This window comes from Euleptes europaea, chromosome 7, assembly GCF_029931775.1.
Source record: "Euleptes europaea isolate rEulEur1 chromosome 7, rEulEur1.hap1, whole genome shotgun sequence".
Lineage (NCBI taxonomy): Eukaryota > Metazoa > Chordata > Lepidosauria > Squamata > Sphaerodactylidae > Euleptes > Euleptes europaea.
The window spans coordinates 18,064,284-18,089,525 of NC_079318.1; the positions used below are offsets into that span (position 1 = coordinate 18,064,284).

Sequence of the window (25,242 nt, forward strand, 5' to 3'; positions counted from 1 at the left end):
TGACGCGTTGCCTAGCAACAGAGTCCCTGGAAGCGTGTTGGTGTTAGGAACAGGCCGCTTCCCCCTCCCTCCTCCCCCCTCCTCGGCGGGCTGTGGGACAATTGATGCTGCGAGACGGAGTTTAGGAGGAGGGGTTTTTAATTCATATTTTTCCCCCTTCCTCCCCAAGTTGTTTGGGTTTTTTTTTCTTCCCCCAGTCTTCTTTTCCCACCCCTCCTCTATCAACCCCCTGAAAAGATGGTGGCGGAGAAAGAGGGTTGCTGCCCTTCCAAAGGCAGACCCCCACAATTTCAGGAGCCGCTGCGGCAAGAAAAAAGACATAGGAAGCAGGTCAGCGATGGATTCACCATCAAAGCCATGATGAAAAACACAGTGGTACGTGTCACTGATGGGGCTTTCTCTCTCTCTCTCCACCAACTCGCGCTGCGCTGACCATTGTAAAGGGCAGAGAGTGCCAACCTTCTCGCACGCTGGGGCGAAAGGTGCACCGCATTTAAATAATCACAAGTGGGTCATCATCGCCGGATGTCATAATACTACATCGTGCCAAATCACTCTTTAAATTTATTGTCATTATAGTACAGACCTTTGCGAAATTTCATCTGCAACCACTATGTGTGTGTGTGTGTTAAGTGCCGTCAAGTCGCTTCCGACTCATGGCGACCCTATGAATGAAAGTCCTCCAAAATGTCCTGTCTTTGACAGCCCTGCTCTGATCCTGCAAATTGAAGGCCGTGGCTTCCTTTATTGAGTCCATCCATCTCTTGTTGGGTCTTCCTCTTTTCCTGCTGCCCTCAACCTTTATTGAGTCCATCCATCTCTTGTTGGGTCTTCCTCTTTTCCTGCTGCCCTCCACTTTTCCTAGCATGACGGTCTTTTCCAGTGACTCTTGTCGTCTCATGACGTGACCAAAATACGACAGCCTCGGTTTAGTCATTTTAGCTTCTAGGGTCAGTTCAGGCTTGATTTGATCTAGAACCCACTGATTTGTTTTTTTGGCAGTCCAGGGTATCCGTCACACTCTCCTCCAACACCACATTTCAAAGGAATCTATTTTCTTCCTATCAGCTTTCTTCACGGTCCAGCTTTCACACCCATACATAGTAATAGGGAATACGATGGCATGAATTAATCTAGTCTTGGTGGCCAGTGACACATCCTTACACTTCAAAATCTTTTCTAGCTCCTTCATGGCTGCCCTTCCCAGTCTCAATCTCCTTCTGATTTCTTGGCTGCAGTCTCCCTTTTGGTAGCAACAACTATACTAATAGTTGTTTTTTATAGCAACAACTATACTAATAAATAATTAGTATAGTAGTAGGATAAATAACTATCCTCAAATAATTTTTGCCCATCTGCCTCTTTTTTTTTTAAAGAATACTTTGTTTCTTGAAAAATCTGTGTTTGGGTTTTTCTTGCACGTAGTTGAAAGCGCCATCCTAAGAAGAATTACACCTTTCTAAATCCACTGAACTCAAATGGGGGTAGAAGGGTATGACTCTGCTTAAGGTGGCTCTTCGGACTTCCTGTTTAGAATCTTCCTATTTCCCCCCACATACATTTGTTTTTAAAATGTAGAATATGTTCCATTGAATCAATGGTCCTATCTCCAAGACTGCTATTTTTCATAAAGTTTCCATTCAGATTACCCTCAGAATGATCATAAATGAAAATTAATTGACCTCTATGTTTTTATTTAGTTACATCACTGCTGTTTTCCATCTGAATGAAAATGAATGAATATATCTATAGGTATATGTGTCCAAACTATATCCAAACTGAAAGAATATACCTGAACGGCTTTTACAAAATTGAGCAAAAGTATTGTGTGCATTATGAAAGGCACAGAGATTTAGGAATTTGATTTATTTCCATCATTCACTTCTAATGATTAAACATCCTTGTATTTTGAACAAAACAGAAGCAATGTAACAACTATTTTCTAGTTATGTTCAAAGTCAGTAATTAATTCCGTTCTTCAGTCACCTGCATGTTTACTCAGAAGTATCTTCCTGATACCAAGAGTTCATATGATAGCAGTTTTTTTCTAATATATTTTATTTACTATTTCATTCTGTTCTTATTGTCTGCAACTCTTACGGTGCAATGCACAAACCTGTTGTCTCTAGATTCCTTAGCTCCAGAAAACCCTGCTGATTCTGCCACTTGCTGTGTAAACTCCTCCTCCTAGTTATGAACCTGGGTGGCAAATGTGTGAAACACGATGATAGACTAGAGGGACCACTGGTCTGATCCATCTGGGTACCTTGTGTGTTTTTATGGGTTTCTAAGTCCTTAATAATGAGTGTCACAAGCAGGAATGGATTGACCATTAAGGCCATTAGGGAAAATCCTGGTAGGCTGATGGCATGGGGGCTGCCTCCTTCTGCTTGGGCCACCCCAGCCCCAAGCAATGGGCTGTCCTGCCTCACAGACCTCACTGTGAGCAAGCCGGCTGCCCCAACCCTATGCAGAATGGGCATGCCACCATGAACAAGCTGCTGCTTGCTAGGGAGCTAGCTGAACAAGCCCTGGCCGGGGCATCCAGCTTGCTTGCAATGACCCCCCCTGCTCACACACAGAGCTAGGACTGGGGCACCCAGCTTGCTACGCTGAAAGGGCTCTCTTTTGCTCCTCCTCTCCCCTCCATTGGGGGGCAGAGCTGGGTACGGGGTGGGGTTGGCGTCTGTGAGGGTCTCTGTCTTTGTGTCTCTGCTTTCCATCACCTGCGGTGTTATCAGTGAACTCGTAAAAGCAGTTCACACCTTCTGGTCTCAGGCGCCAGGCCTGATGGCCCATGTATCTTCCCCCCCCCGCTGTTCTTCCTGCCAGTACTCCCTCAGGCCGGTGCGGCCTTGGAAGTGTGATAGCCGCACCAGACTTCCTGGGATCCGTCTGATGTTTTGTATTATGCCAAGCTTGTAACTTCCCATAACAATAAGTGTGAACCCCAGTGCCCCAGTGCCCTGGAGTCAATATATTCTGTAAACCCGTATAGCCCCTCACTTGCAACTTTCTACCTGTGCCTGTCTCATCTCCTGAAGGCTTCAATAAATCTATTGTTTCTGTATCAACGTCTGAGCAACTGATTTGGAGAAGCAAACTCAGAGAGGGGGATCTCTCACATTAAGTTGCAAGTCCTTGCCTCTCGGACTGCAGCTGTACCGCTTTGGACAGAATGTCAGCCGACGAGGACACCACCCCTATCCCCGATGCCCCCAAGGAACCGGACGAGCCGGAGAAGCCGGACCCGAAGGAGGAGGGAGCCAAGCCAAAGAAACCGAAGGATCGCGCCCCCGACCAAGACCGGGACGGACGTCCCCGGGGGCTTACTTATTGGCTGGACTCTCCCAAGGGCTGGTCGCTCTCGCGGACTGCGGCGAAGGATCGCCGGTTGGCCTTCCCCAGCACGGGACTCGAAGGGGATCCGGCCCGCAAAGAGGCCCTCATGGAGGAAGAACGAAAGCAGTGGCAGGAAGACCGCCGGGCTATGCAGGAGCAGATGGAGATCATGCAACGCGTAATGGGTGAGATGGCCACGACCCTAGATGCGCTGAAGTTGCAACCTCCAGCCGGTGCTCCCCCAGACGGGGCGCCGGTAGTTCCGCCCGCAACCCCTGCCCCCCCGGCCCGTCGGGACCTGAAAGTCACGTATGACGGGTCGGGAGACCAGTTGACCTTTTTTATGGTCCAAGTAGACATTTTTATGCGGGAACAAGGCCGAACCTTCGTTTCTGAGGAGTCCCGGGTGCAGTACGTGGCTTCCTTACTGCAAGGGGAGGCGGCTGCCTGGATGGTGTTGCAGTATGAACTCCGCTCGCCGGTGCTGCGAACCCTGGACGAGTTCATGGTAGCACTCCGAAACCGTTTTGAGGACCCGACTCTGGGTGAGCGGGCTAAAGCCTCCCTGATGCAACTGCGCCAAGGGACTAAGTCGGTGGCGCAGTATGCAAGTGAGTTCCAATCACTGGCTAGCCGAATTCTGGACTGGAGTGAAGCTACCTTGGTACAATGTTTCAGGGAGGGTCTCAACCCAGACCTCCAACATTGGGCCTTCATGCAAGGGAACCCCCCGGATGTGGAAGGTTGGGTTCGCCATGCTGCTGACATCGAGAATCGCAAACAACTCCTGAATTTGTCCAAGCAACGGCTTGGGCGAGACCCCAGGCCCCGAGGTGACCGTGGCCGGGAACTCCGGCAAGGGGGTGGCGGGGGTCTCTCGGCCGCGGAACGCCGCAAGCGGTTCGAGGCCGGCGTCTGCCTGATCTGCGGGGGAAAGGGTCACTTTGCATCGCAATGCCCCTCTCGCTCAGGCCGTCCGACCCCCCCCCGCCAAACCCAGGCCGAGCCGACGAAACCAGCCGCCGACAGCCAGCCTCGCCGCAGAAGTGGACCACTGAGCCGGCGCTCCGGCGCACCCTCCGCTCTCCACGCGCGCCCCCAGGATGGGGCCTCCGACTCTACGGTCCCATCGGGGTCCCGGATTACAAATACCGTCTTTGATTCGGACGGCTCCCCGGAAGCCACCACCCCGTCCCCCTCTTCCAGCGAGGAGGAAGAGTGGGAACAGCCGGCAAAAAACGCCGTCGGTCTGCTGTAGAGGGGGCTCCGCAGCAGACCGTCCCTATCGTTGTGCAAGGAGCTCCACCGATGGTAAGCGCCCAAGAGGACAATGTATTTGTGCGTGTTCACCTGTCTCTACCCAAAGGGGGTCCCCCGTTAGAGGTCCCCGCGTTGGTCGACTCGGGGTGTGCCCGCACCATGATAAATGAGGAAACTGCCAAGAAGTTGGGTGTCCGGCGCAAGCGGCTTCCGGGACCCCTCCGTTTTTCCCAAATGGACGGGAGTGACTTTAAACGGGGCCCTGTGACCCACAGAACTGCAGCCGTGATTATGTCCGTGGGGGAACATTGGGAACGGTTGTATTTCACCATCGCCCCTATTGTAACCCCTGTGGTGTTAGGGATGAACTGGTTAAGGGGACACAATCCCTCCATTGATTGGGTTAAACGGGTGCTTTCCTTCCCCGAAAACCCCTGTGGGTTGCATGACAAGGAACGGGTACTCAGAACTCCAGCCGCCGCACTGGTAGGGTCCCCCGCCCCAGTCTCTCCTCAATTACCCTCTGAGTACTCGCAGTTTACTGATGTTTTCGATGTTAGAGAGTGCGACGAACTGCCTCCCCACAGAGAAACGGACTGTGCCATCGAGATTGTAGGGGAAGGCAAACTGTCTAAGGGAAAGGTTTACCCCATGAGCCCTAGTGAAAAGACTGTATTGCGAGACTATCTGGATGTCAATCTGGCGAGGGGTTTCATACGCCCCTCCAAGGCTCCTTATTCAGCCCCAGCTTTCTTTGTAAAGAAAAAGACGGGAGATTTAAGACTGTGTATTGACTTTCGCAGACTGAACGCAGTCACCCAGTCTAATGCTTACCCCCTCCCTCTTATTCCTGACCTTCTAGCACAATTAAAGGAGGGCCGAATCTTCACCAAACTGGACTTGGTAGAAGCCTACCACCGCATTCGCATCAAAGAAGGAGACGAACCCAAAACGGCCTTTTCCAGTTGTTTTGGGATGTTTGAGTACCTGGTCATGCCGTTCGGACTTTCGGGGGCTCCGAGTGTCTTTATGCAATTAATTAATGAAGTTTTGCATGATTTACTGTTTCGGGGGGTGGTGGTATTTCTCGATGACATTCTTATTTACTCTGAGACCATGGAAGAACATGTGCGCCTAGTGCGAGAAGTGCTCCAGCGGCTGCGGGAGCACAAACTGTATGCTAAGGTGTCCAAGTGTGAATTCCACCAACCTTCTATTACATTTCTGGGGTATGTGATTTCCCACCAAGGGTTGGAAATGGACCCCGCCAAGGTCCAGGCGGTGCGGGACTGGGAAACCCCCACTACCCGCCGCCAACTTCAACAGTTTTTGGGGTTTGCCAACTTTTACCGGAATTTCATTCCCAACTTTGCCCAAGTTGCGCTTCCCCTCACTGCCCTGTTGCGTACCAAGGACAGGGGGGCTAGCGCCGCACTCCCCTCAGCCCGTCTGCAATGGTCTCCCCAGTGCCAGCAAGCTTTTGAACGTTTAAAGCTACTTTTTTCATCCGAACCCGTTTTGGCTCACCCGGATTGCACCAAGCCCTTCGTGGTGCAGGTGGATGCCTCGGATGTAGCCATGGGCGGGGCCCTATTGCAGAGGGATGAGGGGGGACGGTTGAGGCCATGCGCCTACTTCTCCAAGAAGTTTTCCCAGTCCGAAATCAACTGGGCCATTTGGGAGAAGGAGGCAGCAGCGGTCAAACATGCCCTTACCATATGGAGACACTTCTTGGAGGGGGCCGAGCTGCCGTTCGAAGTGTGCACAGATCACAAGAATCTTGAGGCTCTCAAGGGAGCTAGAAAACTCAATGCCAAACAAATTCGGTGGGCCCAATTTTTTGCAAAATTCCGGTTCACCCTCAAACATGTCCCTGGCAAAGAAAATGCCCTAGCTGATGCTTTGTCACGACTTCCCCAGTATCGCAACGATTTCGATCGCCCCGTCGACTCCCTGTTCACTCCCGAACAGCGAGGGGAAGTCCCTGGCTTGGCCGTCACCACCCGATCCCAAGCCCGCCAACCGGAGACCCCCCCTACGCTCAAAGGTATCCCGGAAGCATTCCAACAGCGACTCCGGGACGCCTCCTTACAGGAGGAGGAGCACCATCTCCTCCCCACTGGCTTGGAACGAACCAACACTTGGTGGGTGCAAGGGGGGAAACTATATGTCCCATCTTCCCTTCGCAAAGAAGTATTGGGACTTGTACATGGGGCCAGGCTAGCGGGTCATTTTGGTTTCATAAAAACGCTTCACCTGGTTCGAAGGCAATTCTGGTGGCCCGGTATGAGATCTGATGTAGAGTTGTATGTGCGCAGCTGCCCCACCTGCGCCACAGCCAAGAAACGGATGGGAAAACCCCCGGGGCTTCTCAAACCGCTTGAGAACCCCTCCCGTCCCTGGGAAGTCATCGCCATGGATTTTATCACCGACCTACCTCCAAGTCGGGGGAAAACGGTTCTCTGGGTTATCACAGACCTCTTTTCCAAACAGGTTCATTTCGTTCCATGTGCAGGTCTTCCTTCAGCCCAGGGCTTAGCTAAACTGTTCATCACGCACGTCCTCAGGCTACACTCGATCCCGAGGAAGGTCCTCTCCGACCGGGGGGTCCAGTTTGTTGCCAAATTCTGGCGGGCTTTCTTAAAGTTAATGGGAGTGGAGGAACAGGGCCTTTCTTCCGCCTATCACCCCCAAACGGATGGTCAAACGGAACGAGTAAATGCGGTAGTAGAATGTTATTTGCGTTGCTATGTAAATTTCCACCAGGACGACTGGGTCGACCTGCTGCCATTTGCCGAATATGCGTACAACAATGCGCCTCATTCCTCTACCGGCTTTAGTCCCTTCCACGTTATATACGGGACGGATTTTGGCCCTTTCGGTTCTGCCCCCGTCTCGCCAGAGCTCCAGTCTACCCCTGATCTTCAGGAGTGGATTCAGGTGGTTAAATCCACCTGGCCATGGTTGCTCAAAAATCTGGAAAGGGCAAAAAGCAAGTACAAGGAACAAGCAGACAAACACCGGTCTCCGGGATGGGAACTCAAGGTGGGGGAGCAAGTCTATCTGTCCACCAAAAACCTCCGCTCTCTTCGCCCCTGCAAAAAACTGAGCGACCGTTATGTAGGACCTTTCCCCATTACCAGAGTAATCAACGAGGTTACCGTGGAACTGAGTCTCCCTAAGACTCTCAAGGGAGTTCATCCAGTCTTCCATATAAGCCTCCTCAAACCTTATGTAGCAGCTCCCCAGTTCCACCCCCCTCCCGCTCATGAGATTCCTACCGTAGTAGGAGGGGATACCCATTTGGAAATATCCAAGGTTTTAGATTCCAAATGGAAGAAAGGGAAACTGTTTTACTTTGTTCGCTGGAAAAACCTTGGCTCCGCTCATGACGAATGGGTGGCCGCACCCCACATGGCAGCTCCTCGCTTGGTCCGAGAATTCCACCTCGCTTATCCCGATAAGCCTCGTCCTCTCGGAGGGGGGCCTTAAGGGGGGCAGAATGTGAGGGTCTCTGTCTTTGTGTCTCTGCTTTCCATCACCTGCGGTGTTATCAGTGAACTCGTAAAAGCAGTTCACACCTTCTGGTCTCAGGCGCCAGGCCTGATGGCCCATGTATCTTCCCCCCCCCGCTGTTCTTCCTGCCAGTACTCCCTCAGGCCGGTGCGGCCTTGGAAGTGTGATAGCCGCACCAGACTTCCTGGGATCCGTCTGATGTTTTGTATTATGCCAAGCTTGTAACTTCCCATAACAATAAGTGTGAACCCCAGTGCCCCAGTGCCCTGGAGTCAATATATTCTGTAAACCCGTATAGCCCCTCACTTGCAACTTTCTACCTGTGCCTGTCTCATCTCCTGAAGGCTTCAATAAATCTATTGTTTCTGTATCAACGTCTGAGCAACTGATTTGGAGAAGCAAACTCAGAGAGGGGGATCTCTCACAGCGTCCTTTTCAGGGCTGTCCTTGCTTCCCAGTCCAACCCTGGTCACAAGGGGGTGTCTGAGGTAGGGAAGCTCCAACCATGCAGTTAGCACTGTATATGATGCTAACCTAGCAATATAATTCAATATAATTAATTCAATATAAATTGAAATAATCAATCATATATGAAATTAAATTAGTGATTCAAAGTTTCCACATGCCTGTACATAAGGCGAAACATTCAAATCACTTACTTGGAAGTAATATCACTGAAATCAATGAGACTATTTTTAAATGATGAGATCTGCATCAGTAGGTATCCATGTTATAGCAGTCCCTTTGACATTAATAGGGCTAGTCTCTCTTCCAAAATGGTTTGATAGTTTCGAGCCTTAGCCAAATATTGGCATCATAGCAGATGTGCAAGTGTTTCAAAACGCAAATCTTTCAACAACAGTTGGAGGGCTAAGAGAGCTTTGAAAAAAATCTTATTAGAATTCCGAGATCCTGCCTCAGATGATGCTTCTGTCCCTTCAACATTGGCAGTAAAGCATTGTGGGGGGAATTATGTTTCGAAAGGACATAGAGGGAGTGATCCCTTGGATTCCTTGCGTAGAAACTTGTCTTTGGTCTCCACTGATATGGGGACCAAATTGTCTCCAAGCAAGGTCTTTCCCTGATACAGGAAGCCCATAATAACCAATTTTGATCTATATACTCCGCTTGCCAGGGGCGTACCCAGAGAGCCTTTCTGGCAGCTGAGGCTGTGGCTAGTGTTCTAGCTGCATATGACATGTTATCTAAGGAGGAATCAGCTAGAAAGAATACCACTCTCGAAAACATGGATGACATGGTATCTAAGGTATAATCAGCTGGAAGGATACCACTCTCAAAAAAAAAAAAAAAAAACATGGATGCCCTTCTGGCATCTGATGCTGCGGCTAGTGTCCTAGCTGCATATGGTATGGTATCGAAGTTCGAATCAGTTAGAAAGAATACCACTCTCAAAAAACATGGGTACTCCTGTAAAGGCGTTTCTTTCTTCCTGTGGAAAAAGTTGATATAACTTCCTAGTCCAAATTATTGCCGCTCTGTATACTAGGGCAGATGTGATAGAAGCGCTTGATAGTGAGTGCCAAGGCCTCTGAGCATTTATGCCTGCTAACTCTGCCTTCCTATCTGTAGGGTCCCTAATCATGGCAAGGCCATGTAACAAGGTTGAAGGAGTGAAGGCAGTGACAGGTGATTCTACTGAAGGCACTTTTAGAATTTTAGAAGCACCGATAAACCAAATATAAAGGCTTCCTAGAGGCTGTGGAGCATTGTATAGGTGCCATTGGTTTCTCCCGCTCTGCTTTCAACAGAGTTAGAAATAATCAAGCGCTGGCACAAACCTATCTGGAGTCTTTTCTCCCACTCTGAGTCCTCAGAGATCAAGAGTAGCTAGGTTTTTATGCCAATGCAGAAGGAAATATTCTGCGTTAAATACTATAGACAGTCTGGGTACCAATTGGCAATTTTGGGACCGTGAATTAGCTTTCAGCGCTGCTTAGGCTGGCCAGCACGTACTCTCTTGGTACTACTTGGACTGGTGATCGGCTCACCAGGATCTCAGGCAGAGGTCTTCCACATCACCTACTACCAGAATTGGCCCTCTGCATGCCAAGCCGACGCTCTGCCACAGAGCCACAGCCGTTCCCCTGCTTTGGCTGATATTCTGCCCTTTTAGCAATCAGATTACTGTTTGTGGTGCTGGAGGGTGTGATCCCTACGATCCCTGTATGGATGGGGCAGGATAAGAAGGTTGTACTGCCCTTAAGCCATCTGAGAAGGCGTTTTTAATCAGGGCGGAGAGCTCTGCTCTTACAGGAGTAAAACAGGCTGCATCTATGAGGGGGGGGGGCGAAGTCACCTTACCGGCAGTCGATGTCTCCGTTGATGCTTCCCGTCCTTGAATAATAATAGGCGAGCCGCCTGAGGACGGAGCATTGCGAGGCAAAAAGGCGAGCCGCCAGCCTCCTTCATTTTCCCCGTTTGTGCAGTGTGGGAGAAGTGGCTATAGCCGCTGTGTTCTCCTGGCTGCTTCCCGCTGCTTCCCGTCCTTGAATAACAATAGGCGAGCCGCCTAAGGACGGAGCACGGCGGGCGAGGCAAAAAGGCGAGCCGCCAGCCTCCTTCATTTCCCCCGTTCATGCTGTGTGGGAGGAGCGGCTACCGCCGCTGTTTTCTCCCGGCCGCTTTCTGTTGCGATCTGGCAGTCGTGTCTTTCAGGCGCGGCAGAGCAGCGTGCGTTTTGCAGCAGGCATTGGGCGCGCTAGTTAGCGGTCGAGCCAAGCCGTTTGTACTTGCCTGCGCCGTTCTTGCCGCTTTTGCCTTTCCCTTTTGAGTTTTGGTCCTCAGGTCACCAGAGTGACTGTCCGAGGGTTCATCTAATTGTAGTGGTAAGGCCACTAGCAGGCTAGGGTCTAAATTGGCAGGCGCTATATAGCTGTCCTGATGCCGATCCGCCATTTTTTTTTTTTTTTTTTTGGCGGGAAAAGACCCTTCTGAGGAGAATAGGCAGAAAATTAAGACAGTAAATAGAATTGAGTAGTAGATTAGTTAGGTTAAGTTTAGGTTTGTTAAAATAAGAATATTTTTAGGTCTAATAAGTAAGGTTGAGGTTTCTCTATTATTTCTGTAGCAGAGAGCTGCTAGAAGGCTGCTCTCCCGTTCAAGGCAGGAAATAGAACTGATCACAAGGGGGCGTTTACCCTCAGAGGTCAGAAAAATTTAAATATTTGGTTCCTGCCTCCCGAGAGAAGAGGAAAAGGAAACACCCATAATGAAGATGCCCTTCGTCCCTCTGAGCAGAAGAAGCCTTCACGGTAAGTAGCCAAGGCTCTTTCCTGCCTATTACTCTAGTAGCCCATTTCCCCACACTGCTTCTCTGCCAGTAATTGGAGTGACTTAACAATGTTTGTATGCTCATATTTTGATATGCGTTATATGTGGAATGAATGCTATACCCCCGATATCCCCCCGATATCCCCCCCCCAGAGCACTTCACTCATCTGGTGAAAATCTGGTGATTCCTGGCCCAAAAAGCATCCAGCTATCCTCGACCAGGACTAGGGCCTTTTTAGCCTTGGCCCCGGCCTGGTAGAACACTATGCCTAGTGAAATTTGGGCCCTGCAGGACTAGGGTTGCCAGGTCCCCCTTCGCCACTGGCAGGAGGTTTTTGGGGCAGAGCCCGGGGTGGGTGGGGATTGGGGAGGGAAGGAACTTCAATGCCATTGAGTCCAATTGCCAAAGTGGCCATTTTCTCCAGGTGAACTGATCTCTGTCAGCTGGAGATCAGTTGTAATAGCAGGAGATCTCCCGCTAGTACCTGGAGATAGGCAACCCTATGCAGGACTTAAAACAGTTCCGCAGGGCCTATAAAACTGAGCTGTTCCACCAGGCATATGGTTGAGAATAGCAAAGGTTTTTCATTTAGCTGGCCTCCCTTTCCCCCCTCCCCTCAGCCTCTGCCATCTCCCCACAAATAGTAAGTCAGTGTTTTTGCTGCTTGGTATTTGCGTATTGTTATATGCTGCTGTGAAATGGGTGTCTGGGTTTTTATGGTTTTATTGTCATATGTATGGAACTAGATTAATTTTAGAGTGTTTTTAACAGGTTGCATAAGCCACTCTAAGCCTGGTTTTGTCCAGGAAAGAGCAGCCTAAAAATCAAATGAATAAATGATGAGAACAAAAGGACTATAATAACAGTAATTTAAGCATTTAGTTAAAAATTTAAACAGCATTTTTTATATTTGAAAATCAGTTGTATGTTGTTTGATCAATACAATGGCAAAAGGCCATGAGAAATTGAGCAGTTCTTCCCATTGCTGATTTGAGAAACATGACATTTGTACAGGGAGTTTAGATAGGCTTTTTAGTTTGATAGGAGAGTAGCATTATTTTGATAGGAGAACTATTTCTTAGATAAAGTACATGCCAGATAATATGAAATACTTTGACATAAGAAGAACAATGTGGGGTCATAATCTGCTGCGGAGATACTGCATAGAGTCGTGTTTCTTATGTCCCGACTATGCTAGTTAGCTCGAAATTTGAAGCCATAATAAACAGTGATGACTGATGTTTTAAATGGGTGAATTGTTTAGTGGTTTGTAAAACTCCTACACGCAGCTAGAATGTGAGAAGGAATGCAGTGTCTCCTCCATGGTGATGCAGTTTTCAAAATCCTGGTTGTCACAAATAAACCATAAAAACAGAGGAAGATTAATGATTGGTGGATAGCTCTTGAAGTGTTGCTATTGTTATTGTATTGTTTGGTGAGCATGTGGGAACAAACACTAAGAGGCAATTTACTTCTTTTCATGAAACCCTATCATATGTGATCTCCAAGGAGTTGCTATGTTGTTTGCCTTATTGATAACATCAAAATAGTATTTTCCATTACCAGAAATCCTCCTGTACATAATGACATAGTTTGGATTACTGCACTTTGAGATAATACATAGATCCAGGGAGAAACCAGCAAAGACAATTCTTCACAAGTCAATGAGGTTTTGGAGGGCTGTACCATTCGCAGCCAGTCCACCTCTAGTTTCACTTCTCACACTTCCCTCTTGGCAAGATTCTGATACTAAGAATTCAGAGAATCCATGTTTTATTTAAAAAAATATATATTTCTAGCCCTCATGGCTGCAGAGATCAGTTTTAAAATATGATAGCAAAAATTGCTGAAGGACGACAGGAAGCAATTGCTTTTTCAAGTTTGGTTCTATAAATCACGTAGCTGACACATGCTTTCACAGATAGACAGTGTTGCCAAATCCTTGCCCAGAGAGAATGCCTATGCCCTTCAACAAATGTATAAAATACCAACAGAATGGGCTTTTTTGCTTGGTTCCTCCACCATTCTTCTCACCAACCAACTCCAATTTACTATGGAGAAGAATTACAGTCTTGCTAAGCAGAGCAGGAAGGGTGGGGGAGTGGTGGTGCATTGGCCGAATTCCTAGCAGACCTCCCTTGTATTTTGAAGATTTATGTCCTGACATGGCCATCTCTAGTGGATAATGTGCTCCATATTACCTGTTCTGTTAATTTATGGGAAACTGCCAGGATTGATCATTTTAGTACAGGTTGAGTATCCCTTATCATTTTAGTACAGGTTGAGTATCCCTTATCCCTTTAGTACAGGTTGAGTATCCCTTATCCAGACATCCAATATCTGGACTGATTTGAAAACCGGACCTTTTGAGCTGACATGCAGGCATTACAGTCCCTCAGCAGTGCCACTGATGGTTCAATGTACACAAAAATATTGTAAAAATATAGTTTAAAATTACATTCAGGCTATGTGCACAGAGTATATATAAAACATAAATGAATTTTGTGTTTAGACTTGGGTCCCATCCCTGAGATATTTCATTATGTATATGCAAACATTCCAAAATACAGAAAGATCCCAAATACGGACCACTTCTGGTCCCAAGCAGTCTGGATAAGGGACACTCAACCTGTATTACCCAACAGGATAATAAGTAAGAAGGTTTTGTCATCTTTGTCTTCAGATAGGATATATAAACTTCTCACAGGAGTATGCAGAAAATGAGGATACATTAAATCGTGTATAATAATGATTTTTTACTTTCTGAGCCAAGGGCCAGATTTCCTATTTTAAAAAAGTGGAACAAATTGCTATATTGTTAGGGTTTACTTCAGCTGAAAGCTTTCCTAACATGTTGTGTCACTAGCTAAACTGGTGACTGAAGTGTTAGGGGTTGGTGGTGCAGTGGTCTTTGTTGTTTGGCTTTGGTGGATCCAAAGAGAAGAAAGGTGCCTTTTAAAGTATTTTAAATGAAACCCTGGCACCTAGTTATCATGAAGAACAGTTTGAACCTACATAGAATATTAGTAAAATAATGGAAACTCCAAAGCTTTCAGAAGAGAGAGCTTCTACAAAGATGTAGCAGAAGTATTCTCACTATTTGGTAGTTCCAGATTGAAGATCCTAGCCAAGTTATGAGTACTAAAAATGTAAATGTTTCAAGAGCTCATTGCTATAAGAGGCTAAGAATATGATAGAAACACCTATAATCTGTATGAATTAAATATCTAAAAGGGAAGACAAATTTTGCTGGAAGAGGCTAGTAGCAAAAAGGGAAACTCTTACCTGATCTGAGAAGAACCTTGAAAGGGTGTCTTTACCTGTGTCCTACTTATTCCTGGCTGTCTCACATAGGAAAGTTAATATCCCTAGCCTCTATGGAGCACTAGTTCAGTCAACTGATTAGTTGGCTGGTCCAGTCAAGTGCTATAATAGAAGTGCACACTCACACACAAGAATAAATGTGAAGAATACTTGATTTACAGAGAACTAATGAATGCATTTTCTTTTGCCAAACTTGGCAATAGCATTGTTTATGTTTATCGCATAGAATAGCATATTATAGAGTTGGTTTAGAAGTCCATATTGTCTTGCATTGTCTGTGAATGGAAGATGTGACTGAGCCCTGAGGAACTTTTCTCAAGGGATATATGTCCAGGCCAGTTCCCAAGCAGCCGGATCAATGAATGCGTTCACTGAAATTAGTCTTGCTGTTTGCCAGATGTCCAAGGGAGAAATAATGCAAGTTAGCATGCATCTTTCTTCTTGGCATTAAAAGTTAATGTCCATCTAGCAAAATAAGCACTTTCAATGCCAATTCCAGTAAGGAGAACCATATCTCAGGTACTATTGTGAGGAATTCAGAATGTCAGCTGTGAAATTAGATGGTGCCGAAGTTGGCCTTCCCTTAGTTGGTTCCCCCCCCCCTTTTTTGGTGACTTCCGAAGAGTGAAATAATGGCACTGGCAAACCACCTCTGTTAGTCTCTTCCATGAAAACCCCCCAAAAGGGGTCGCCATAGTACGGCTGCAACTTGAAGGCACTTTACACACACAGGTGACAAAGGAGTGAAAGTTCAAACTAAGATGGCATTTTGTAGCAGAATAGAATCTTGAGTTAGCTGGAACACTCCTCCCCTGAGAAATCACCGGTTATTAGCAAATGATCTACACCATAGTCTTATTTCCGTCAAGCAGACAAAATTCAGGTAAGATTTCATGTAGTTCACTAGGTTAAAGTATAGATAAAGTTTTGCAGAAGAGCAATACAATTACAGTTTGTAGGTCAAGGGCCACAATTGGATAGCAACCTACATTTAAAATTATTTTTATCAAGAAACAAATAATGTCCTGTATTGTAGAGTATCAGTTATCTTACAGTGCAACCCTGCTTTCCCCTTTGAATTGACCTGAGTAGGATTCTAAGAGGATTCTAAGGATTGCTCTCTAAGCTACAGAAAATATGGAGTGATTCAACTGTTTCATATATAGATTAAATTTTGTTCTCCATTATTGTTAGTGGGAAAGGACCAGTTAAATGTTTTCATGTTTGGCTCTTACTGTTTTATAAACAATAGAAAGAGCCCAAGTAAAAGAAAATGCATGTCATTCCTGATCATCTGTGTTCTACTCTGATATCATTTATTGTTTAGGATCTTCTTCAGGCCCTTTATTTAAAAAACTATCTATTTTCTACACAAGAACTGCAAGTTTTTCTCTGTTCTCTGCAACCCGTGTTGTGGAATTTTTAAAGGAGCTGACTAAATATCCAGAAACTTTCCTTTTATGTCAATGCAGGTGATTCTTGCTTAGGTTCAATTACATACACATCCAAAGAAACTCTGAGGGAAAGTAATATGTGAGCAAGCCCTAACGGGAAAATGTGCAAGTCCAATACAGTAATAATTTGAAAATGGGTGTTGTTAACCCAAATCTTTGGTATAGTATGGTATTCTCAAATTCCATGAATCGTCAAGCTTCTCACCTCTATATGAGTGAATGTCTGGCATAATATATTGCATCCACCACTATTAATATAAAAATCCACATAATGATCAATTTTTATATTTTTCTTGTTCTATGGCATTTAAATAAGGATTTAAAAATGAATTTTATATCTCTACACAGATAATGAAAGTGAATGCCATATCCTTCTTTTTTTTGTATTGTTCATTGAAATTTTACAGTGCTTTATAATGTTTCATAAACCCAAGCCAAATATTAATGAGAGAGTTCATTATTTTGTCTGAAAATTTATGATAAATTTGGCTTGCTTTCTTAAGTAATAGGATCTTAGTAACAAATAAATTAAAGTATAATTGAACAACAGGCTATAGAGACTGTGCATTAATCATAATGTCCCTGGAGCAACATGGTAGAAGTCAAGTGCTGCTAATTTTCTCAGTTATTACCTCACAATAAATGTTGTCCTCAAGGTATCTTTCTAGTATTACATTCTTGTACTGAGAAATGGGTTACTACTTTTATGGCGTGGTTATCTATACATGCTACAGAATATTGTGCTCCTTTTTGACTTTTTTCCAAAATTGTCTAGAAAAATTGCCTCTACCTAACTTTTCTTCAACTGAATCTGGAACTATATAATTCCAAATGAGTATTTAATTCTGCCAGCCTCTCAGGTGATTAAAATGTGAGCACAATTTTCATTCACATGTCTTAATGGTCTAGTGGCCTGCAGCTGTTGTCTTAGATATTGCCCTCTCCTGGAGGAGTTTCACGGGGCTTGGGGAGATTTCATTTTATTTCAGTTTCTCCGCTGCTGCAAGTCACTCAGGAGGCAGCACAGCTACACCGTTCCCGAGCCCGTCATAAGTATCCCTCCCGCTAGTCTAATGACCAGAGTCTAGGTAAGTGATGTTTCCCGCTCTGAAGGAAGGTCATCTTGAGCTTTGGGTGTTTCTCGTCCCGTTGCTTGGAGAGGCAGGACTTAATTTTAAACTACTTCCTGTCTCGGGGCGAGGAACGCCCACACTTCCAGTTATTCTCCTGCCTTGCTGGAGAGAGGACGCTCCAGCCATAGCTGGAACTTAGATCTTAGGAGATTGGCTAGGGGAGTTCTTCTATCCTCTTGTTTTACTCCATTGTTCCCCTCCTCCATTCCTAACTGTTCTGTATTGGCTCCCTTTGTGTGTCTTGCCTTCCCAGTCCGTTCCGCAGCGGCATAGCCGGTTCGCATCGGGCTTGTGAAAGGGAAAAAAGACACGCCCAAAATGGATGCCGCGACTGCAGTAGCGGAGGAAGTAGAACTTCTCTCCGACTCAGATCACGATGCAGCGCCTAGCGGCCATAACAAGCTGCCTCCCACTGTTAGCCGCTCCGGCGGACTTTCAGAGAGGGACGCCAAGGAAGCTTCTTCGCCTCCCGCACGGCAGCAAAAGCGGCGACAAGAGCGACCGCGAAAAAGAGCGGGAAACATTCAAGAAGATATACTAAGCTGAGTGCCGCCTCGACCTTCCAAGGTCCCTGCCGGTTCCTCCGATCGCTTAGTTGGCAAAATCCTTCCAAGACTTCAAAGGGTAAAGTACCCCCACCCCCGGATGGGAGTGGAGCCCCAGGGGAATTAACTGAGAAAAGGGTTTATCTGAGAAAAAGGTGATTTTCATAGTGGGAAAAACATTTTGAAAGGCTGTAGGCCTTGAATTTATCTATCCCAAACCCAGGGGGCGCCACAGTTCATTCTCAAGGGAGAGTACAGGGCCTAGTCTCTTCTCAGGCCTATGCAGGCTCAGATCCCAAGCAAGAGGAGCCATGCTGCAGCCATTCTATCACTAACAAACAATGGTAAACTAAGGCTGCCCTTAAAATCAGTCCCCAATAGGCATGAATTGACCATTGGTGACGACTGTTCTTCTCTCGGCCGGGGATCCGCGACCGAGGAGGTAGAAAAGGAGTTCTTGTCTCTGACAAAGAGCTCACTGTATTTCAAGAGCAACAGCCTAGGCTGCTTAGCCCTGATGATTTTTCAATCCCTGCTAGCCTAAGCCTTATTTGCCCTGGATCTATTAAGCAAGCCAGAGGCTTCTGACGAGCCCCAAACCAAAAGCCAGGCGCAGAGGATCCAAGGATTATTTCCCTCAAGGTGTCTCACACATTATTAAGGTTCCATTGCCCTTTCAGAACCTAATAAGGTCCGAGTGGGAAAAGCCACTCCACAGCTAATAGTTCCACAACTAACAGTTCTCTGGCGATGCCAAGAAACTGTATTAGATGGATCCTGGGGCCATGGGTATGCTAGTATTACCTGTTGTAGATGCCCCAGTTACAGCCCTGCAGTTTTCTGATTTTTTTTTACTGAAGATGGGGGAGGATTTATTAAAGATATGTGGACAGAAAAATGGGCTTCCTGTCTAGAAAGGCGCTCGAGGTCTCAGCCTTGGCAATTCACGCTAAAGCAACCATAGCATCCATAACCAAAGCCACTAATGTGTGTGTGTGAAGTGCCTTCAGGTCGCAGCCGACTTATGGTGACCCCTTTGGGGCTTTTGATGGCGAGACACTGGCAGGGGTGGTTTGCCGGTGCCTTCCTCTGCGCGGCGACCCTGGTGTTCCTTGGTGGTCTCCCATCCGGATCCTGGCCAGGGCTGGCCCTGCTTGGCTTGTGGGTTCTGACGGGGTCGGGCTGGCCTGGGCCACCCAGGTCAGTAATGCTTAAACCAAAAAAGCTTATTAATCGTCTGCCCACAGCCGATAAAAGGGCAGCTGAAGGCCTAGAGTTCTACAGGTGTCTTCCTTCATGGCAGACACATCCCTAGATGCCCTAGTCTTGACCCCAGAGCTGTGGCTTCTAACACAGCTCTTAGAAGGGCCTTATGGCTATGAACTCACACGTTCACTATAGATCTAAAGCCAATTTTGCTGGCTCATCTTTTAAGGGAGGAAAAACTCTTGGAGAGAGATTAGATAAGATGCTGTTCGACACCTAGGACAAGAACAGATACACGTTAAATAACCATAGGAAGGACTATAGGCCAAATCAATACCAACGGTCCTTTTTATTCCTCCCATATGCTGTCTAGGTTTAGACAGGATCAAAGGCGTTCCTCCCGGCTCTCCCAGAGAGGCTCCTTTCGAAGATTCGATAGATTCAACCGCCCCCCCCCCCCCGTCCCAACCTTCAGAGGGGACAAATCGGACAAATTCCCAAGAAGGTACAAACAGTGACGCCAACGTCACAGCAGTGGGGGGAAGACTGCAAATGCCCCTCCCACAATGGGGCAGAGCCCAGGCAAATACCTGGGTTTCTGCAATTAATCCTACAGGGATATGCAATAGAGTTTTAAGGGAAATTACCAGATCGAAGTGTGGAGTTCCCACAATATCGAACCAAAGACAAACACAGCAGAACTATGGAGGCCGTTCTGCATTCCTTCAAATAGGAAAAGAACGGGGTCTGGAGGGCTATTTTAGATCTCAAATTTGTCATTCGCTTCATCCGAACAAGACGTTTCCTTATGGAGACACTGAGAACCATTGTCGAAGCCCTGCGACCTGGCACCTACATGACTTCCATAGATCTAAAACTGAAGCCTACATGCACTGCCCTTCGGCGCCTTCTCAGGTTCAATTACCTGAACCCCCACATGCAATTCATAGCCTTGCCCTTTGGTCTTACATCTGCCTCAAAGGTCCTAGTGACTGCTGTCGCCCTATTGAGGAAGGAAGGGATCCAGCTGCATCCATACCTCAATGACCTCCTCGTATGCGCAGCTTCCAAGCAGCTAGCCACCAGACACACCAACCGAATTGTTCAGACCTTACAAGGTCTTGGTTACCTAATCAACAGAGCCAAAAGTTACCTGATTCCAGCCCAGCGCATCCTTCACCTGGGGGCCTTCATAGACTCCAAGGTCGTTCTACCCGAGGCCAAGGCACTCAAGATAGCCTTACTGCCCAAGTCTACAGCCAAAGCTACACAACATCAACTCATGGCTCTCACAAGACTTCTAGGATTAATAACATCCTGCATCGGCTTAGTGTCCTGGTCCTGGTTCCACACCAGGCCCCTTCAGGTAGCTCTACGACCCTTCAAGCTGCTCATTTTGCACATCTGCCTGCTGCCAACAGCCAGATCCAGCCTAAGACAGTGGATAGACCAGACCAATCTGACAGCGGGCCAGACTTACCTACATGAGACCTCCCATCCAGTCTTCTGCTCAGGGCGTTCGGGCCTCTCAGAAACCAACTCCACATCAATCTCTCAGAGTGAGGTAGCTCTGCTGGAGTTCCATCACATCCTGAAGAACAATCGTGTCCTCATACGGACTGACAATGCGGCCTCCAAGGCCCATATCAACAAACAGGGCGGATCCAGGTCCTCACGCTTGCATCAGGAAGCCTCCATCGTCATGATCTGGGTGGAGAAACATCTACTTTCCTTGAGAGCGGAACACGTCAGAGGCATACACAACCTAGAAGCGGATTGGCTCAGCCGCCAGTCCATCCAGGAAGGGGAGTGGTCATTAGACCCTCATATCTTCCTCTTAATAACCAACCGATTTGGTATCCCAATGTGGTCCTGTTCACCTCTGCACAGAATCGACAAGTTCACAGATTCTTCTCCCAGTTCTTCCACCCGAACACGGAGCAAGCGGACGCTCTATTGTTCCCCTGGCCTCAGAGTCTAATGTCCGAGGATAGCCCCAGTGGAACGTGTGGAGGTTGAGAAGGCTAGGCTTCTAGATCCGGGCCTGTCACAAGATGTAGTCTCAACCATTTTACAAACCAGACAACCTTCCACTAAAAGGATATATGAGTATACTTGGGAGACCTTCTCCAGGTGGTATGGACGAAAGTCCGCCAACCCCAGATCATCTTCCTTGCCACAACTGTTGGTATTCTTCCAGGGCAGAGTACATCAAAATCTCAGAGCATCCACTCTCCGGAAGCAATCTCAGCTATTGCCTCAATATTTTCCAAAGCTTGACGAGATTCCGCTGTCTTCTCATCTGGAGGTTAAAACCTTATCAGGGAGTGGCGCAATCCACTCCCCATGTTGGTGCATCATTTTCCAACTCGGCGGCTTAACGCGATTCCTTTAGCTCTCACCTAGAAACCATTCGAGCCAATGAGGGAAGTTTCCTTACGTTTCCTCAGAATGACGTCTCCTCAGACTGAAGACGTTGTTCCTAACGGTGGTTACCTTGGCCAGCCGCATGCCGGAGTTGGGAGCACTTTCCATACACAAGGATCTATGCATATTCCACATAGACAAGGTGGTCCTTCGATCCGACCCCTCCTTCACTCCCAAAGTGAACTCACATTACCACCATGCTCAGGAGAATCATCTCCCTTCCCTCTGCCCCAATCCAACCAATCCCAAGTACGTAACTGGCATACCTTAGATCTATGTCGGGCATTGTACATATATATTTCAAGAACAGTTACAATAAAAAAAAAACGGAGTTCCATTTAGCTCAATATCAGCTCCCAACAAAGGCATACACATGTCATGCCAAGCGATACTTTCGACCATTCGCAGCTGTATCAGAGAAGCATACCTGGCCAGTGGCCTGCACGTACCATCCGGCATCACTACACACTCCCTGCGATGTACTACTACCTCAGCGGCCTTATTTAAGCAAGCCTCCATAAAAGAAATCTGTAAGGCAGCTACCGGGTCCAATGTCTCCACTTCTTCAGGCAATACCGTATCAATACAATGGCATCGGCAGAAGTAGCCTTCGGGAGACGGTTTTTTACAACTCGTGGTGGAAGATGATGTCGACTAATTCCCACCCGATATAATTGCTCTTGGACATCCCAAAGCTCAAGATGACCTTCCTTCAGAGCGGGAAAGGTACATTGTTTACTCACCGAGAAGGTCCTTTCCGCTCTGAAGTAGAAGGTCATCTTGCCCACCCGGAGATGGATCATCATCTTCCATGGTGGCTGACCAACCGGACTCAGCCAAGCAGTTACTGGTATACAAAGATAAATGATACTAATGTACAGAGTCCTTGTTAACGTCTGTCGTTAACCACTGAGTTGTGTTCCTATGTTATAAGGGTTATTGTCACATTCCTGTTACAGAGTTTAGACAGTTACGATATGTTAGCTGTTATGTTGGTTTATTTGTTTTAATTGTCTCTCATGAGCTTTTAGTAGAAAAACTGGAAGTGTGGGCGTTCCTCGCCCCGAGACAGGAAGTAGTTTAAAATTAAGTCCTGCCTCTCCAAGCAACGGGACGAGAAACACCCAAAGCTCAAGATGACCTTCTACTTCAGAGCGGAAAGGACCTTCTCGGTGAGTAAACACCTTTCTCCCTGAGACAGACATTCTGATCCAGTTACCGTATATACTCGTGTATAAGCCGAGTTTTTCAGCCCAAAAAAAGGGCTGACAAAGCCGAACTCGGCTTATACACGGGTCAATACGGTAGGAGAGGGGCGGGGGGAGGAGGGAGGGAGGAGGGAGGGAGGAACTTACCGCTCGCAGCCTCGCCCGGGAGCCTTTCTCCTGCCGGCAGGGGCCTGGAGGGGCCGGCAGGAGGTTCCTGCCGGCTGCTCCGCTGCTGCCCAGGCGCCCGGGAGCCTTTCTTCTGCCGGCAGGGACCTTCCTGGGCCGGCAGAAGGTTTCTGCTGGCCGCTCTGCCGCCGCCCAGGCGGCAGGGAGCCTTTCTCCTGCCGGCAGGGTCCTGGAGGGGCCGGCAGGAGGTCCCTGCCGGCTGCTCCGCCGCCGCCCAGGCGCCTGGGCGCCTTTCTTCTGCCGGCAGGGACCTTCCTGGGCTGGCAGGAGGCCCCTGCCGGCTGCGCCGCCACCACCCACGCGCCCAAACGCCTTCCTCCGGCCGGCAGGGGCCTGGAAAGGCCTCCTGCCGGCCCAGGAAGGCCACGCCGCCGATTCGCCGCGTCTCCCGGTAAGTAGGGGGTTCAGGGGCTCTTCCCCCTCCCCCCCTTGGATGGCACTGGGGGTGGGGTGGGGTGGGGTGGGGCGGGAGGGCCTGGGAGGCCGGCGGGAGAGCGACCTGGGGCAGGGGCCCTGCGCTCTAAAATGGCGGCCGCCATTTTAGAGCGCAGCATTGCCGGTAAAGGGAATTTCTTATTGACCCTCGGCTTATACACGGGTCAATAAGAAATTCCCTTTTCTGGCCTCAAATCTGGGGGGTCGGCTTATACTCGGGTCGGCTTATACCCGAGTATATACGATAAATGATATAATTACCGTAGGTACAATCCTACTCTACTGCTCCAACACCAAGATTTGTGTGTGTGTGTGTGTGTAAAATGCCTTCAAGTCACAGCTGACAGTGCCCCCAGCAAGGGACTTTTAAGGCATCAGAGGTGGTTTGCAATTGCCATTGCCTTCCTCTGTGTGCCATGCTTTCATTCTTATTTTATCCCCAGCCTGAATCACTGTTTTTAGAGACAGGTAGAGCAGCTGCTGCTAATATGAGAATCTTTTTTTCTCTGGCAGTAAAAAATTATTAGGAAAACTTTCCTCTGTACTTTCTCTCACTGTCTCCAATGTTTGGCAGGTGCCAAGATAAAGCACCTTCTAGACATCACATAAATGAGGTATGCTAATATTGCCTTACAATTTGCATAATTACAAATAATTTACATTATATGCAGATTATGCTATCCTGATTTGTGGGGCTGAGATATAGAAAAACCTATTATTCAGCAATGTCTACATGACAAGTTTTGAACACATATGAAAATAAATATATAAGAATATGAAATGCATGCCTGTGATAACTGCCTGGTGCTATGCTTGGATAATCATAAAGGACTTGATAGGCTTTAGCAACTGTCTTTTAAAGGACTTAACCTTTTAGGTAAGAATCAGCTTGAGAAATTTTATCCTCAGATAATTGTTCCACTAAATTATAAAAGCTTGGAAGTTTTGATTTTTTTGGTTAGGAAGGCTTCTGCAATTTTAATGACTTCTGCGATTTTAATGGGCTTCTAGTTCCTAAGTTAAAATATTTTAACTGCAAATGTTCTTAACTGTTGGGATGGACCCAATGAAAAATGACACCAATGAGCTTGTGGACACAAATTTCCCCTCTCCTGCTGCAACTCCCTGTGATCCACAAAAGCTGATACTGGAGGGTGGGGGGAGATGAGCCTTGTGCACAAAATCATGGATTGTGAAATGCTGCAGTGGGTAGGTGGATCTGGTAAAATCATCTCCAGTTCCATCTTCAGCCACTGAAACCTCTTGTACCAGAGTGAGCTTGGGGTGAGTTTTGCCAGGTACCACCACTCACTATACTTTCTCCCCCTCTGTCAGATGTGTTGCTATTCAACATTGTGATCTTATCGGCAGCTGAACTTTGGAGCAACTTCAATGGAAAACTGTGGATGGTATGCCTTGTGTTGTCTTCATTAGTGAAACGTGATGGGCCAATAACAGGCCTCAGTATCGAGTATAGGAACTTCACCGTGGCAGATAGCAGTGTCCAGATGGAAATATATTAATGAGCTATGCCAGGGGTGTCAAACTCAATTATTACAAGGGCCGGATATGACATAAATGTCACTTGGGCCAGGTCATGCCTCACCAGTCCAGATTTAAAGTGGGCTGGTGGCAGCCTCAGCTGGCTTGCGGGCTGGATCCGGCTCTCGGGCCTTATGTTTGACATCCCTGCTGTAGAGTCTACAGTGTAGACTATACTACTGTGTGCTGTAAGTATGATCTTACTGTGTAATTTCTGCATCGTGGGTAGGGTTGCCAGGTCCCTCTTCACCACTGGCGGGAGATTTTTGGGGCGGAGCCTAAGGAGGGCGGGGTTTGGGGAGGAGAGGGACTTCAATGCCATAGAGTTCAGTTGCCAAAGCTGCCATTTTTCTCCAGGTGATCTGATCTCTA

At 47.5% G+C, this 25,242-nt stretch overlaps 1 protein-coding gene across 2 annotated transcripts in view; it reads left to right on the forward strand.

The window, feature by feature from the left end:
- Positions 1-209: 209 nt before the first annotated feature.
- Positions 210-25,242, forward strand: part of PACRG (parkin coregulated) — a 312,655-nt gene continuing 287,622 nt past the window's right edge. For both annotated transcript variants that reach the window (XM_056852939.1, XM_056852940.1), the window contains exon 1: positions 210-375. In XM_056852939.1, the coding sequence (XP_056708917.1) occupies positions 238-375 (138 nt within the window). In that variant the 5' untranslated portion in view covers positions 210-237. The remainder of the gene's footprint in view (positions 376-25,242) is intronic.